Below are 18,223 nucleotides of genomic sequence, written 5' to 3'. Positions count from 1 at the left end.
GGCCAAATTCTGAATTCCCTGTAACAACTTCTTACCATGCCAATTCTCAATCCCCTATGTACAAGGGCTTTTCATTTTAAGAAAGGAAGGACTCTGTCCTCACCAAGCCAAACCTCTCTTCCACTAAACTATTTCTCCCTCCTATGCTTTCAAGTCCTCCTACAACCCAAAACTCCTTTTCTGGATATGTTACAATTAATTCAGAAAATTCTAAAGCTTGGCCTGAGCCCTGTGAGCACAGCACTCCAAGAATAGCTTTACTAAACCAAAGTGTCAGTCATTTTAGAACCCAACAGAGGGAGGCCTAGGTGGCTCAGTGGTTGGGCATCTGCCTTCAGCTCAGGTCATAGTACTGGGGTCCTGGGATTGAGTCCCGCATCAGGCTCCCTGTGGGAAGCCTGCTTCTCCCTCTGCCTATGTCTCTGCCTCTGTGTCTCTCCTGAATAAATAAAATCGTTAACAAAACAAAACAAAACGCAATAGATACCACTGGCTACTTATCAGTTTGAGAATGCACTGCTCCATCTGCCCTAGACACATCATCTCAAGACTGCCAACTATTGAGCTTGCTGGACTGAAGATATGACCACCAAACAAATACTCTAGTCACCTCCACTAAGGCATTCTGGAATAATAGGTGATGACAATTCTGCGATAGAAAGGCTTCGTTGCAACCTTCACTAATTACATAAGTATTTATGAGTAAAGCTGATCAAAGTCATAGACTTTCATTATACATGCCAATGTTTCTTTATATGGTACTCTATCCTACCCCAAATACACTGAAGTACTATCTTCATGACTTTTCTGTAAATCTAAAATTATTCCAAAATAAATTCATCAAAATTAAAACTTTGCTCTGCAAAGGATCCTATTAAAGGATGAAAAGACAAGTACAAACTGGGAGATAATATATGAAACCACATTTCGGACAAAAGAGTTATATCTAGAATATCTAAACTCTCAAAACTCAATAGTAAAAAAAAAAAAAAAACAACTAGAAAGTGAGGAAAGACAGAGACACACATTTCACTGAGAATATAAAGCTAGCAAATAAAGAAGCACATGAGAAGATGTTCAACATAATTAACCATTAGGTAAATGCACATTAAAACCACTATAAAAGACACCTGGGTGGCTCACCAGTTGGGCGTCTGCCTTCAGCTCGGGGCATGATCCTGGGGCCCCGGGATCAAGTCCCACATCGGACTCCCTGCATGGAGCCTGCTTCTCCCTTTGCCTATGTCTCTGCCTGTGTGTGTGTGTGTGTGTGTGTGTGTGTGTCTCATGAATAAATAAATAAAATCTTAAAAAAAAAACACATTATAAAATATCACTATGCACCAACCAGAATGGTTAAAATAAAAAAATAGTGCCAACACTAAATGCTGATGAGGATGTGGAGAAACTGGATCACTCATTCACTGGTAATAGGAATTTAAAATGGGATGGCCACTGTGGAAAAAGTTTAGACGTTTCTTAAAGCAAAAAAAAAAAAAAAAAAAAAAAACAACCACAACAAAAAAACCCTAACATGCAGCTACCAAACCAAAATGCTACTGGCCACTTTTTTCAGAGAAGTGACGATTTAAGTTCACACAAAAAAAACCTGCACTCAAATGTCCACAGTAGTTCTATTTCTAACAGCCAAAAACAGGAAACTGGATGTCCTTCAAAAGGTTAAAGAAATGGTGGCACATCAATACCACAGAATACTACTCAGCAATACTCAAGAATGAACTACTGAGGGCAGCCCGGGGGACTCAGCGGTTTAATGCCGCCTTCAGCCCAGGGTGGGATCCTGGAGACCCGGGATTGAGTCCCATGTCAGACTCCCTGCATGGAGCCTGCTTCTCCCTCTACCTGTGTCTCTGTCTCTGTCTCTCTCATGCATAAATAAATAAAATCTTAAAAAAAATGAACTACTGAAATATGTAACATGGATGAATCTCCAGGGAATTATGCTGAGGGAGAAAAAAAGTTAATCTCAGAAAGTTATACATAATATGATTCTATTACATAACATTCTTAAAATGACAAAATTACAGAAATAGAAGCCATATTAGTGATTGCCAGGGGACACAGACAGAGAAAAAGGGGGAGGTACAGGGAGATGGCTGCCAGTACAAAGGGGTAGCACATAGGATCCTGGTAGTGGAACTGTTCTGTATCATGACGCTGGTGGGGGTCACTGAATCCACATGCACTGCATAACTGCATTAAATACACACATAATGTACCATATGTACACACACAGATGTAAAACTGATGAAATGTGGGTAAGGTCAGTGAATTGTATCAAAATCAATTTCCTACTTATGATATTACAATATAGTTATGCAAGAGGTTACAAATGGGGCAAAATGGGAATAGGGTATACAGAGGTCTCTGTATTATTTCTCTTACAACTACAGGTGAATCTAAAATTCAAAAAAACAAAAAACGAAAAAAACCACCCCACACCTCACCATAAAACAAGAAAGAATCTAACTATCAGAGGCTTATTCTCCTTGTGGCTTAACTTAACAAGAAATCATGTCTTAATCTGCTAGCACCTGGAATCCTTGGCTTGCTAGAGCAGTTACCTGGGCATCTCATGTTCACCACTCACACACACACTTTACAGTAAATACAGGCACTGAACAGAATTCTAAACTATACTTACTTTTGTACATTGTGTAGCAGGCAAGAGGTCAACAAATACCTTGAGGTCTGTGAAACAACAAGGTTTATCCCCAAACCTTTTAAAATATTGGAACATTAATTCTTCTGGATCACCTAAGGGAGAGCAAAAAAGATACCACTAAATTAATTCATGAATTAAGCAATTTCTAATTTAAGAGGTCTGATTTGAAAAACCTTTATTTCAATTAAATTAAAATTTTGCTTGAATGAGAATGACACGGCTGGAGGATGGCTTGTCCGTTTAAACAAATACTGTAAAAAGGAGCTGAATCTTACAAACTCAGTTTACTTGTTATTACACTTAGGAAATGTAACACTTTTCATTAAAGTTTAAATACCCTTAAAAAAAAAAAGTTTAAATACCTAAAAAGGTTTCATTAAAATTTAAGTAAAGACTGAAATTTATACACAAACATTAAACAAACATGCTTCTTTCCACAGTTCCTGAACTATTTACTTTAACAAGTATTAAATGTTAACGAAATGAAAGGGAATGTTTAACAGGCTCACCAAAAGAAGAGAAAATAAATGGCAAGAGTCACAAGCCAATAACCCCCAGCAAGATTACTACTATGGATATGCAGAGGCTACCAGCACACCTCTTATTTTTCCTCAAATTAAAAACAAAAACTAAAATAATGAAAAAGGAAATGCTCTCAAATTGAACTGGATTTAAGAAGCAGAGATTTTCAACCCAAATCACGTTTTTCTTCCATCTTGTCACTGTCCTTACAAATTTTCTCTTTAACTGTTAATTCCTCTAACTCCACCAGATACTCTTTCATCAATGGTTTTGTGAGTGCTTGAAGCAGATTTTCAAGAAATCTTTCATCTGCTTCATGAAATCTTGAAATTTTGACAAAACTGGCTATTTCACTTTGAAATTGATTCTGACATTAATGTTGGGTCAAAAAAGAATGCCTGATAAAGACTCTGGTGGAACAGGGAGAGATACTAATGTTGAGTTGAAGATAGGATTGAGGGCTAATGGTATCAGTAACCCATTCATAAGTAGATATTTTCAGGTTATGAAAATGTTTGTTTCCCAAACATGACTTCATCATCATAGACCTCAGAGAATGAATACTGTGCTTGGATATGGGGGGCCTATCTGTATACTCTCATGGTTTCCCAAATAATATTAAGGGTTCTTACCTAGTTTATACTCATCATTAAAACCTTGACGTCTTAAACGTCTAATCAGTTCCAGTTTAGCAAGATGTGGTCCTCGGAGATGCCGGGAACTTTTAGATTCTTCTGTTATCCGATCTTCTATAAATTTCACAGCTTCTTCTGCAGAATAATGCACTTCTCCTTCTAAAGAGCTAGGTATAAACACATGAAAAAAGGTATCTTTGTACCTCTATTGTCCATCCTAAAACTTAGAAGTGAAGCTAAACTGATTTCAAGAAAAAAATTTAAAAAATAAAAAGCACTTTGATAATTAGAAAGTAATATGGGAGTAAAAGAGAACCAGAAGCATATTCCGACAAGTCACATGACACAGGATTATTCCTAATTTTGGCCTTTGATTACTGCACAGTGACTAATTACCTCTTTCTTAAAAAAAGAATGCATATGACCTTATATATATAAAATACTGTCTATATTCTGTTTATACCAGGGTTAAGAACTTACCATATTCTAGGGCACCTAGGTGGCTCAGTTGGTTAAACAATCAACTCCTGATTTTCACTCAGGTCATGATCTCTGGGTCCGGGGATTGAGCCCCACATCTGGCTCTGTGGTCAGTGGGGAGTCTGCTTCTCTCCCTCTCCCTCTGGTCCTCCCTGTGCTCACAAGTGCAAGCTCTCTCTCTCTCTCTCTCTCTCTCTCAAATAAATACATAAATAAATCTTTTTTTTTTAAAGAAAAAAATACTGTCTAAAAGATCTAAGTAAATTTTACTTTATTGCTTGAAGAATGAAGGCTGAGAAAAATTAGATGACTCAGTTAATATTACAAAGTAAGCATCAGCTCATTACCATCTTAACTCCTGCTTACTTTTTAAGAAGATCCCATCTATGTTTGTGTTTTCATCTGGAATAGCAAAAAAAGAAAACAACAAAAAAAGGAAACCAGCAACAATCCAAGTGTCCATGAGTCCATCAATGGGGGGCAAGTTAAATGAATTATAGTACATCTTTAAGCTGGAGTTCTCTTAAGTCACTACAAAGAATGAAACAAATCTATATGTATCATAAATTGAAAGATGCCCAAGATATATTTTAAGGAAGAAAATAGCAAGTTGCAAACCATTATGTCTAATTGGACTGCATTTTTATGTTAAATAATGAGAATAAATGTTTGTTAGTAAATGGACAGGAATAAAGCTGGAAGAAAAGATTCTAAATTGCCATTCTCTCTGGGGGCACTTGGCTGACTCATCTGGCAAAGCATGCAACTCGACCTTGGGTTCAGGGTCATGAGTTCAAGCCCCACGTTGGGCATAGAGCTTACTTTATTTTTTTTTTAATTTTTTTATTTATTTATGATAGTCACACAGAGAGAGAGAGAGAGAGAGAGAGAGAGAGAGAGAGAGAGAGAGAGGCAGAGACATAGGCAGAGGGAGAAGCAGGCTCCATGCACCGGGAGCCCAAGTGGGATTCGATCCGGGGTCTCCAGGATCACGCCCTGGGCCAAAGGCAGGCGCTAAAACGCTGCGCCACCCAGGGATCCCGAGCTTACTTTAAAAAAAGAAAAAAAGGGATCCCTGGGTGGCGCAGCAGTTTGGCGCCTCCCTTTGGCCCAGGGCGCGATCCTGGAGACCCGGGATCGAATCCCACATCGGGCTCCCGGTGCATGGAGCCTGCTTCTCCCTCTGCCTGAGTCTCTGCCTCTCTCTCTCTCTCTCTCTCTCTCTCTCTCTCTCTCTCTCTGTATCATAAATAAAAAAAAAAAAAAAGAAAGAAAGAAAAAAAAAAGAAAAATAAAATAAAAAAAGAAAAAAAAAACAGTATTATCTCTGAGTCAATTATATCTCAATAAAAGTGGAAAAAGGGAGGAAAATGTTATTTCCAGGATGGTAGGATAATTAGGAACTAACACTTTCTACACCACACATTTCTGCACTGGTTTAAGATTTTTTCAATAAACACATAAGATTTTTCATTTTTAAAAAATTATTATTATTTTTTAAAGATTTTATTTATTTATTCATGATAGACATAGAGAAAGAGAGCGGCAGAGAGAGAAGCAGGCTCCATGCCGGGAGCACGACACAGGACTCAATCCCGGGACTCCAGGATCACGCCCTGGGCCAAAGGCAGGTACTAAATCGATGAACCACCCAGGGATACCCTAAAAATTATTTTAGAATTATTTTGTATTTTAATATATATGATATTATTTTAAAATTATTTTACAATTAAAAAAAATGAAAAATCTTTCTTTGAAAGGGCTACACTATTGAGACCAAAAAAGAGAATTCAATTAGGCTTACAATGAAATCCTTTTGCTACACTGTGCTAAAAAGTGCCAGTGTAATTCAGGAAAGGAGTCGACTTACTGTTCACCTTCAGCAGGAGGAGTCCAGGCCTCTTCAATCAGTCGAAAGACAGAATCGAAATAAGTCAGATAGAACTGCCAGTCATCTGAGCTAAAATCAGATTGAATGGTGCACACAGGATTAAACCCAAGTTGTGACAAGCCTGCCCTAGGAACCATGATACTCCACTTATTTTCTAGGTTACATTTTAGTCTTTACTAAGAGAAGCCCACCCCTTCCTCTGCATTTCCTCTGCTGCCCCAAAAGGGCAACTCCAGAGGCATTTTCAAAGTATAAAACTTTTAGGAAACAATTATTCCCTTCAGTGGAATCACCAGGTCCAGAAAACTAATATTCTTAACAGAAAACTCCACATTAGCACTTCCCAAAATAGGGTGGAGAGAGGCGGTGTCTCTTTTAGACCAATACTGTATTTAACAAATTAATGATTTTTGGCATTCATTCTGAAGACCTAAGACTTAGCACCCTGGTGGCCTTAAGTCCCATTATAACTCTTTACTGAAAGATGAAGGGCCATTAAAAACTTTCTAAAATACCTAGGACACACTACTAAGAGATTTTATGTCCAGGCAATATAAAAGACAATAGACCAAGAAAAAAAATTTCAGTAGTGACATCTGAGAGCCCCACTTCAGTCTCATACTGCAAAGAGAAGCATCTACTTACTTTTTCAATAAGAGGCGCCTGGAAAGGGCATTGCACTCTGGCCACCTGCTCAACTTCTTGTACATAGCCATGCATTTATTTTCCCGACTCTGAATCTCACTTGTCAACTTCTCTACAATTAAAAGTTATAAAAATTGGTAAGCTGATCATTTCTTCTCAGAAACCAGAATAAAGTCCAAACACAAGAAGGAAAATGTCACACTTTTTTATTGCCTCTCTTAGAAAATGCGACCACTACTAAATACAAACTATTATCTTAATAAAGATTATTTTGCTGAAAATAAAAAAGTACATTTCTGCTATTAAACTTTTATAATCATTTTTTCTATAAACTACAAGGATCCAGAATGTATTGAGTCAAAGATCTAGTACATGGGATACACTTATAAAACCCCAAAAGCACCTAGGGACTAGTATTGGTCCATAGACAGACTTCCCATCTATACATACAGCTCCAAAACATGGAAAAAACTTGGACTGGAACAGGAAAGCAAGGTGTAATGTGAGGAGGAATACAAAAATGAACAGAGATGAATCAAACACCTTCACAAGAGCTGGGAACAGAAAAACTAAGACTATTATTTCTGACCAAATTAGATTTGCCCCAACCTTTTAGAAGAGCTTAGCTGATTAAGGATACCAACAATTACATTATGAATTTCCTACAAATAATCTACATTTTAACTATCCTAGAACTATAATCCAGCTGGGTAAAAACAGAAAGGCTGGGGATCCCTGGGTGGCTCAGTGGTTTAGCACCTGCCTTGGGCACAGGGCGTGATGCTGGAGTTCCGGGATCAAGTCCCACATTGGGCTCCCTTCATGGTGCTTGCTTCTCCCTCTGCCTATGTCTCTGCCTCTCTCTCTCTGTCTCTCATGAATAAATAAAATCTTAAAAAAAAAAAACCCAAAACTTAAAAAAAAAAAAAAGGCTAACATACTATATACAAGGAGGCTGAAGTTAAAGAATAAGTAACATTAAAACAATAATAATCTCTCTCAAATAAATAAATATTATCTCTTTTTTTAAAAAGGAGGGGATGCCTGGTAGCTCAGGTCATAATCTCGAGGTCCTGAAATCAGCCAGAGTCCAGCTTCTGGCTCAGTAGGGAGTCTGCTTCTCCCTCTCCTTCTGCCCCTCCCCGCCCCCCCACTCATGGTCACCTTCTCTCTCAAATAAATAAATCTTTAAAACACAACAAAAACTCCTATGTCTTATATAAAGTTGTTAACAGTTAGTTTTATGACCACAATCAAATAAAGGATATACACACCTATATGAAAGTTTTTTAATGACTGTTCCTATTGAGAGATCTAAAGCTACTCATCTACAATTGGATTCCCCCAAAGACTATAACGGCACAATTAAAAACCAGGTTTGTCAAAACAACACTGCATTTGCAGAACTTTCTCCTATTGAAATCATCAAAAATGGGTAAATGTTTAGGAACCTAAATCTTTGTCATAAACATCTTAAAAGGGGAATGGTTAGATCTATGAAGTTCCTACGAATAAGTTTTCCAATAAAAAGGGAAGAAGTCTTTTCACTACAATGGAAAAGACCTAACTCTTTAACCTATAAAGTGCTTTTGCAAATCATTAAGATGATTAACCAATGTTTTAGGATGGGAAAAGGATAAGGAAAGGCAGCTTAAAGAAAATATCAATGGCTTTTAAACGAAAAAAATTATCCTCCCTCCAAATTAAATAAAAATTGTAAGATATGTTCAATCTCTCAGATTGAGAAACATTAAAAAGTTTAAAAAAGGGGTGCCTGGCTGGCTCAGTCAGTGGAGCATGTGACTCCTGATCTCAGGGTTGTGAGTTAGAGCCCCACGTTGGGTGTAGAGCTTACTTGAAAGTAATTTTTTTTTAAAGATTTTATTTATTTATTCATGAGATACAGAGAGAGAGAGAAATGAAGAGACACAGGCAGAGGGAGAAGCAGGCTCCACTCAGGGAGCCCGACGTGGGACTCGATCCCAGGTCTCTAGGATCATGCCCTGGGCCGAAGGCGGTGCTAAATTGCTGAGCCAAAAGAAATTTTGGGGCTGCCCAAAAGTAATTAAAAAAAAAAAAAAGTTTGGGATCCCTGGGTGGAGCAGCAGTTTAGCGCCTGCCTTTGGCCCAGGGCATGATCCTGAAGACCCGGGATCGAATCCCACGTCGGGCTCCCGGTGCATGGAGCCTGCTTCTCCCTCTGCCTATGTCTCTGCCTCTCTCTCTGTGTGTGACTATCATAAATAAAAAAAATAAAAAAATAAAAAGTTTAATGTGCCTGGGTGGCTCAGTCAGTTAAGCATCTGACCTCTGGTTTTGGCTTAGGTCTGGGTCTCAGGATCATGAGATCAAGCCCCACATTGGCTCCATGCTCAACATGGAGTATGCCTGTCCCTCTCCCTCTGCTCCTCCCCTAGCTCGTACTTGTTGCGTGCATGCTCTCTTTCTCACTCTCTCATAAATAAATAAAATCTTTACCAAAAGTTTGAAATAACAGTTTAGTGATACAAGTATACAAAGAAGCAGGACCTCTCACATACTGATAGTAAATACAGCAGGTGGGAATACACATTGCAGCCTCTTAGAGGGCAATCTGGTTTGTAACAAAGGTGTTCTCTGCAAATAACTTCAATATCCGTCAAGAGCTGGTTAAGTAAATTGTCTGCATTTATACTATGAAATATAGGACAGTCATTAAAGTGTAAGGTAATGAGGATATCTCTAAGACACTGTTAGGTTAAAAAAAAATGGGTATAAGAGGATACAGAGCAAAAGTCACAAACTCAAATGACTTCATAGGACAAGCAGGGAAACAAAAAAATTTTTGTACCCAGGGTACACATCCTGACTAGAGACAAATAACATTTAAAAATCTTCAAGAAAAGTAATTGTAATTAAATTTTTTAATAAAATGTTTTCTAATAGAAACATGCCGAATAAATAAGATTACTTGCACTAGGTGCATTATGTTCTCATTCATGGTTTGAAAAAACTGGGAAGAAGGGCGAGGGGAAAGGACATCTTTAGAAGGATACACAGAACAAATTACTGGTGAAGAACCTAGAGAACAAAAGGTTGGAGATCTGGGGTATAATCTTTCTTTCACACCTCCTGAATTTTCTAAATTCAAGAATTATTTTCATTTTTAAAATACTTTTAAAAAGTGAATGTACATGGAAAGATGTAAAATTAATGCATGGAAATCAGTTGCATTTCTTTCTTTCTTTCTTTTTTAAGATTTTCTGTATTTATTCATGAGAGACAGAGAGAGAGGCAGAGACATAGGCAGAGGGAGAAGCAGGCTCCCTACAGGGAGCCCAATGTGGGACGCGATCCCAGGATCCTGGGATCATGGCCTGAGCCAAAGACAGACACTCAACTGCTGAGTCACCCACGTGTCCCATCAGTTGCATTTCTATATACTAACAATGCGACAGAAGAAAGAGAAACTTACAATTGTACCAAAAACCAAAAGATACCTAGGAATTCTAGAGGAGAATACAGGCAGCAACCTCTATAACCTCGGCCGCCGCATCGAGACATGCCTCCAAAGGCAAGGGAAACAAAGGCAAAAATGTACTACTGGGACTTCCTCAAGATAAAAAAACTCTTGTACAGCAAAGGAAACAGTTACCAAAACCAAAGGACAACAGACAGAATGGGAGAAGATACTTGCAAATGCCTTATCAGATAAAAGACTAGTCTCTAAAATCTACAAAGAACTTATCAAACTCACACCTGAATAACAAATAATCCAATCAAAACAGGCAGAAGAAATGAACAAACATTTCTCCAAAGAACACATACAAATAGCCAACAGATACATGAAAAAAGGCTTAATATCATTTGGCATCAAGGAAATACAAATCAAAACCACAATAAGATACCACCTCACACTGGTCAGCATGGCTAAAATTAACAAGTCAGGAAATGACAGATATTGCCAAGGATGCAGAGAAAGGGGAACCCTCTTACACTGTTGGTGAGAATTCAAGCTGGTGCAGCCACTCAGGAAGACAGTACAGAGGTTCCTCAGAAAGTTGAAAATAGAGCTACCCTATGACCCAACAATTGCACTACTAGGTGTTTACCCCAAAGATACAAATGTAGTGATCCAAAGGGGCACCTGCACCCCAATGTTTATAGCAACAATGTCTACAATAGCCAAACTATGGAAAGAGCCTAGATGTCCATCCACACAGATGAGTGAATAAAGATGATGTGGCTGTGTATATATACAATGTAATACTATTCAGCCAACACAACAAAGAAATCTTGCCATTTGCAACAACATGGATGGAACTAGAGAGTATTATGCTAAGCAAAATAAGTCAATCAGAGAAACCCATTTATCATATGATCTCACTCATGTGGAATTTAAGAAACAGAGGATCATACAGGAAGAAAGGAAAAAATAAAACAAGACAAAATCGGAGAGGGAGACAAATCAAAACACTCTTCATCATAGGAAACAGAGAGTGGCTAGAGAGGTAGAGGGTAGGGGGAGGATGGGGTAAGTGGGTGATGGGCATTGAGGAGGGCAAGTGATGTAATGAGCGCGGAGTGTTATATAAGACTGATGGATCACTGACCTCTACCTCTAAAACTAATAATACACTATATGTTAATTAATTAACATATCTTAACATAATTAACATACATTTAAATTAAATTTAAATTTTTTTAAAAAAAGAAAAGGTCAAAATACTACATACAGGAAAATCTGGAAGAACATAAAATTATCACAAGTGGATTTTTTTGTCTTTATATCTTTATGTCTCTGTATAAGAAATTTTCCACAATAAATATTTTTCATGTTTAAATAAGAAAAAAAAAACTTTAAGAAAACTTTAAAAATTACCGCCTAATTTTCCTCTGATAACATCCAAGGCTTCCTGGTACTTTCCCAAACGTTCCAGGATCATATAATAAAGTTCAACCTTACAGAAAAAACAAATAAATGGAATAATTGAAACTTATCAATAATAATAGTCATTTGCATGTTTTTAAAAAAGTTATCTAGGGGCATCTGGGTGGCTCAGTCAGTTAAGTGTCCAACTCTTGATATCAGCTCAGATCTTTTCTTTTCTTTTTAAGATCTTAGGTATTTATTCATGAGAGACACAGAGAGAAGCAGAGATATAGGAAGAGGGAGAAGCAGGCTCCCTGCAGACAGCCTGATGCACAACTAGACCCCAGAACCCCTGGATCACGTCCTGAGCCAAAGGCAGATGCTCAACCACTAAGCCACCCAGGTGCCCCAGCTCACAACTTGATATTAGGGTCATGAATTCAAGCCCTGAGTTGGGCTCCATGCTGAGTGGAGACTACCTTAAAATTTTTAATTTATTTTAACTTAATTTAAAAAGTATCTAATGGAAATGAGATGAAATCAGCAGTAAGAATGTTCATTATACCTAAGCTGAGTTGTTCCAAAGCTTTGTATCTATACAAAAGGCAAGAGAGTGAGGACCCAGCTCTCTAACTGGAATAAGACAGAAGTTTATAATACTGTAGCATAATATTCTAGCAATATCAAACTCATGTGATACAAAAGTAGGGCTTTTATAGGACTTCCATTACTCACTTCAGCTTCAGCTTCTATCTTGTCCTCCTTTACCATTTTTTCTACCATTCTTTCAGCAAGGGGAAGAAACATCGTTTTTGAGAGGTTTTCATCCTGTGCCGATATAGACTATAGGAGAAAAAATAAACGTTTCACTCTAATTTCTCTTCTGTTCGCACTATTTATATTATTACCAGGCAGACTATTAATGTGACCCCAGCACAGAATTCCAGTCTACTTCCTATGTCAAATATCAGACCTAATTTGAACTTGCCAAGAAGATACATTACAAAGTGGTCTGCTTTAGAAGAGATTTGTTAAAGATTCATTAGCCCATATATTTTTGACAAACTGGGTTTCCATAATATGACCTAACTTTTAAATAGGTTATTCATACATTTTTCTAGAAAGTTAAGAGGGGGTATGCCTATACTGATTATATGTAACGGGTATCATCAGGTGTTTGAAGAGAAAAGCCTTTCAGATGTTTTTTTTGAGATGTTCACATATTAGAGGTAAAACATCAATAACTTCTATTAATATAGTTTAATATTAGCGAATTTCAATAACTAAGATTATCTTAGACTGATAATTAAAATCAGTGCATATTAATAATTTTAACATTGCCTAAGATTCTGCTCAGAGCTCAAGCTACTATGCTTGTTTCACAGATAAACTAAGAGATTCCCCAACACCCCACTAAGATGTGCTGAAACCAGTATATGAATGCAGATCCGTCTGAACCCTGAGCTTCTCTGTCCTAAACTGCTACATTTTAACTCTTTCTTCCCCATCTTCTCTTACACACTATCTCCTTTTGGTCCTTATAGTAGCTCTGAGAAATAAGTATCTCCATTCCACAAAAGAGCAAACTGAGGTCCAAAAACCAGAATTGATAAAACAAGGCCATCCAGTTAAATACTGTGTTCACTAATAAATAATACTGCCTTAAAGATAAACTTCAAGTCAAAATATCAAGTATTTTGAGGCTCATACTTGATCAAATAACTCAGTAGTGGATCTAAGATTCAAGGGAAATATATTCTGTGCTACACAGATAAACCAAAATACCAAGTCATAAGGAATAAATACCAAACTCCCCAACTCAAAAAGTCAACTGGCAATATGTATACTCCCTTTGATACATGCTGCAAAATATTACCCAAGTTGTTCAAAAGACAAGGGCAATAACTATATACAAAAATAAGAACAAATTTCAAACCCATTCTGAAAAAAAAAAAAAAATTTCAAACCCATTCTGAATGCCATACTCACTTGCATAATTAAGCTCATCACAGACCAAAAGTAGTAAGGGTTTTTGGGGACAATCTTATATAGAGCCATGCCAGCCTGAAAGATAGAGAGCCATAAATACTTAATTTAGAAAACATCATACAGAGGGCAATTAATAATCTAGATATGTGGCAAGAAGTTTTCTAGGAGAACAGCAACACGTCTACACATCCTAGTTACTGTAAGTGCCTAATAACTTGATGGATATTCTCTAGCAGATAGCAATATAGGTAATCACAAAGGTGAATTTTACATCAGGAATATTTCACCTTTTGAATCAGACTTCTTCAAATTAAAGGACAGTATTTTTGAAAAATATAGCAACCCAATATGGTTCTGACAGACTATCAACAAACACAAAATGTGGCTCATGAATGTATACCAATAAACTTTACTAAAAGACACTGCACTAACCAGTTATAGTAAAAACAAATAAAAAAAATTCAGACAGTATATTTAAACGTAAAATTAGAAAAGTTTACTCTGACATTCAAAAAATAATTAATTCTTATTTTAGGAAAATAATCAGGTTCTTTCAAGATATCATTAACTAGAACTGAACCCTTTCTTTGTGAAATGTATATGAAATACTTAAAAGCAGAGACATGGCAAGAAGAAATAAAGTAGATCTATTCATGCATAACTGAGAATCTGTAATTAGCCAACTAGTAATCAATGCTAAGAACTCAACTAATTGTCACAGTTACTATTTTATGTTTATTAATCTTTTGCCTATTTTTAACCCACTTGAAAAATTACACAGAGCCTCTATTAAGTGGAATAGACCTTTCTATTCCTACTGATGATACAAAGATTAAGTCCTAGTTCCAAATGCACTTAAAAGCTAGGGAAAGAGATAAGACAAATATTCAAATAACTAAATTATACTTGGCAAAAAAATAAATGTCCTATACAAAAACACGATACTTTTGTTTCCAAAAAAAGGGAAGGTTAAGTTTATTCATTCCTTTCTTTTTCTTTAAGGGAAAGTAGAGAAGGGAACTTTATCAATAAATAAAGCCTTCTTCAAAGTAACAGTCTTTCCAGGTGAACCTTGAAGGTGAAAGAGATTGTCTACAGGCAAAGATGGGGCTAAAGAATACATATACACAAATACAAACATCTGAGATGAGTGGCTAAGTGAGTGAATTAATTCTAGGTAGACGCAAAATGAACTGAACAAAAATATTAAAGAAAGAAGAGACATGCTGACAATAACAAATAAGACAGGGATCCCTGGGTGGCTCAATGGTTTAGCGTCTGCCTTCAGCCCAGGCTGTGATCTGGAGTCCTGGGATTGAGTCCCACATCAGGCTCCCTGCATGGAGCCTGCTTCTCCCTCTGCCTGTGTCTCTGCCCCTCTCTCTCTCTCTTTCTCTCTCTCTCTTTCTCTCTCTCTCTGTGTCTCTCATGTAAATAAATAAAATCTTAAAAAAAAAAAAAAAAGAACAAATAAGACACTTGGCTAAAAATAAGGATAAGGATTAAGAGGACTGGCAGGGGAAAAGGGCTGAAAGGTAACCGAGATACTCTTGTGAAGCACTCAAAAACGAGTCTGTTATACAAAGTAAGGGAGAGATATATACCCATCTATACTCTTCTAGGAAGAATATTTTAGCTGTACTATAAAGAAAGAAAACAGAACCACTCAGTGGTTGAGCATCTGCCTTTGGTTCAGGTCACGATCTCAGGGTCCTGGGATCAAGTCCCGCATTGGGCTCCCCACAAGGAGCCTGTTTCTCCCTCTGCCTATGTCTCTGCCTCTCTCTGTGTGACTCTCGTGAATAAATAAATTTAAAAATCTTAAAAAAAAAAAAAAATCTATGGTAAGAACCTGGGTGGTTCAGTCAGTTAAGCATCTGCTTTTGGCTCGGGTCATAGTCCTAGAGTCCCCAGATCGAGCCCTACGTCGGGCTCCCTGCTCAGCAGGGAGTTCACTTCTCCCTCTTCCGTTGCTCATGTTCTCTCTCTCTTGCTCATTCTCAAAATAAATAAATAATCTTTATACACACACACACACACAGTGGAATAATAAAATTAACACTTAAAAAAAAAAGAAATTAAGAGAAAGAAAAGTATCCACAGGCCTATATCCTGGTAACATTTTGGTACATACCCTTAGAAATAGATCCTTTATGTACTGGTAGAAAAAGACAAAGACACATAGGACTATTTGACGGGATGGGGTGTTGCATTTTACTCTACCATATAGATGAATCATAATTCCTTTAACTATATCTGTATTAATGGACATTTAATATACTTTATTTAAAATGTATTTCTAGATGTAAAAATGATATTAAAGATTTGCATATACACGTTAGTGTTGCCAATTAGAAATATATATCCATTTCGCATTAAAAGAAAAATTATAATCTCTGAATATTTTTCCTGAGAATATATTCCAATAGTAAGTAAAACTTCTTCAAAGAATTGTATTTGGGCAAAAAGAATTCTTCCAACTCAAAAACTTGCATAAGCAAATATAAAGACTAATTTTAAGGAGAAAGGATTTATATTAATATAGTATTTTCCAACATCCTTAATTTATCTATTGTTATAATCTGATATTTCAAGTAAAGAATAAAACAAAATAAAAACCCAAGTAAGAAAGCTTTGCTTTTAGAAGAAATTATACCTACACACAAAGCTATTTAAAAAAAAAATACTAGTGTGACATCATAACCTTTTATGGGCTTACCAGTTTCATCTCTCTGGGATGTTGACTTTACCCACCCACTAGTCCAAATGTGTCCAAATGAGGCTCCTTCACATGTATACAAGGAATATCTAAAATGTGCTAAATGGCAAATAAGCTGCCTCTGGAGGAAAAGACAAATATCCAAACAGTGGGGAGTTTTCCCAGATGGATTTAAATCTCAGCAGGCTACAAAGAGTTAAATTTAAAAATTAAGATATAAACTTTAAAATTAATATTTCTATAGTCTATTCATTTTTTATTCTGGGATTTCTGCGAATATAACAGCAATCTTAGGCATTGGGACAATTTGAAGCCAACTTACCAGATCCAAATAAAACATACCATCAGGCCACAAAAGAACAATCAGATTTCCCCAAATAAAACTCTTAAAGAACTTGAATAATAGTTCATCTTTAAAACACACACAGAGGGGCAGCCTGGGTGGCTCAACGGTTTGGTGCCACCTTCAGCCCAGGGTGTGATCCTAGAGACCCGGGATCAAGTCCCACGTCCAACTAGCTGCATGGAGCCTGCTTCTCCCTCTGCCTGTGTCTCTGCCTCTCTCTCTGTTCCTCATGAATAAATAAATAAAATCTTTTAAACACACACACACACACACACACACACACACACACAGAGTATCTTCCTAATCTCCACATACAAATACATAGATTCAGTTCTACACATATATGCAAACACACACATGCACACACACACATTCCTAAAATTAAGTCACATTTAAAGAGGCTTTTACATCTAATAACAAATCCCACAGCCCAGGAAGTTTGGAATCAAGTTACCTGTTGCATTTTCTTGTATTCGCCTACTCTGGCATAAGCCATGAAGAGGTGAGAATGATATTCCTCACTATTGGGAACTTTCTTCACAGCTGCTTCATAAAGTTTTGTAACTAACTCCGCTAGGATAAAGAGAAACAGGGTATTCTTTAATTATTAAAGTATATCTTAAATCTTTACAGCATTTAATTTTTTTCCCATTTGAAGTAAATAGATGTCTCCTATCACTAAGGAAAAGAAAGTATCTGTTTTGCCTCACCTGAGCATTAATCTTCTCTAGGCTGAGTGTTACTCGATCAAGCATGGAACAGCTCAGGCCTCCTCAACACATTTACAATATATAAATAAGACCCTACAGATCTAGCCTCTGTCTCCTTAATTATTTCCCCCAGCCCTTTGTGTTCTAGCACATCTATCTGTAGTTCCACTAGACTCCCTGTGCTATATCATACCTAACTATGCCTTTATTCTGTTCCCTCTGCCTGGATTCTCCTTTCCTCTCTTTTCTATTCAGTGAACATCATTCAAGACCAAGACCCAGCTCAAATGCAATCCTCTCTGCAAGGAACTGTGCAAGTTCAAATGTAATCCTTCCCTGAACACCCAGTGTGATCACTCCTCCACCCAGTTTGATCACTGCTTCCCTCTGCCATCTTTATATCTTTTAAATAAATCTCTTATATAACATTTATTAACACACAATGCAGTATACAGTCTACTGATGAATCTCCCCTTACTTTTTTTTAATTGAGCTCTATGCTCAACATAGGGCTTAATCCCACGACCCTGAGATCAACAGTTGCATGTTCTACCAACTGAGCCAGCCAGGTGCCTCTGAATTTCCCCTTATAGACTGTAACATAAGAACACAGAGAGCATCTTTCATCTTCAAGTGGGGTACAATACTTGTCACAGAGAAACATTCAATATTTGTGAGACAGAAAAATGATTTTTAAAAAAAACACTGGGGGAGAATTCATATCCCTAAATCAATACATATAACTCTT

General features: G+C 37.0%; 1 protein-coding gene across 1 annotated transcript in view; it reads right to left on the bottom strand.

Moving 5' to 3' along the window:
- Positions 1–18,223, bottom strand: part of NAA25 (N-alpha-acetyltransferase 25, NatB auxiliary subunit) — a 77,325-nt gene that overhangs the window by 37,825 nt on the left and 21,277 nt on the right. Inside the window, exons 4-11 of the mRNA XM_055321859.1 lie at positions 17,220–17,338; positions 13,701–13,775; positions 12,447–12,554; positions 11,721–11,799; positions 6,860–6,971; positions 6,194–6,283; positions 3,841–4,010; positions 2,666–2,778 (exon numbers count right to left, since the gene is read on the bottom strand). Coding sequence (XP_055177834.1) covers positions 2,666–2,778; positions 3,841–4,010; positions 6,194–6,283; positions 6,860–6,971; positions 11,721–11,799; positions 12,447–12,554; positions 13,701–13,775; positions 17,220–17,338 — 866 coding nt within the window. The remainder of the gene's footprint in view (positions 1–2,665; positions 2,779–3,840; positions 4,011–6,193; positions 6,284–6,859; positions 6,972–11,720; positions 11,800–12,446; positions 12,555–13,700; positions 13,776–17,219; positions 17,339–18,223) is intronic.

The sequence above is a fragment of the Nyctereutes procyonoides genome, unplaced genomic scaffold, assembly GCF_905146905.1.
Source record: "Nyctereutes procyonoides isolate TBG_1078 unplaced genomic scaffold, NYPRO_anot_genome, whole genome shotgun sequence".
Classification (NCBI taxonomy): Eukaryota; Metazoa; Chordata; class Mammalia; order Carnivora; family Canidae; genus Nyctereutes; species Nyctereutes procyonoides.
Note: the sequence above shows the minus strand (reverse complement) of the source record. Positions and strands in the feature narration are given on the sequence as shown.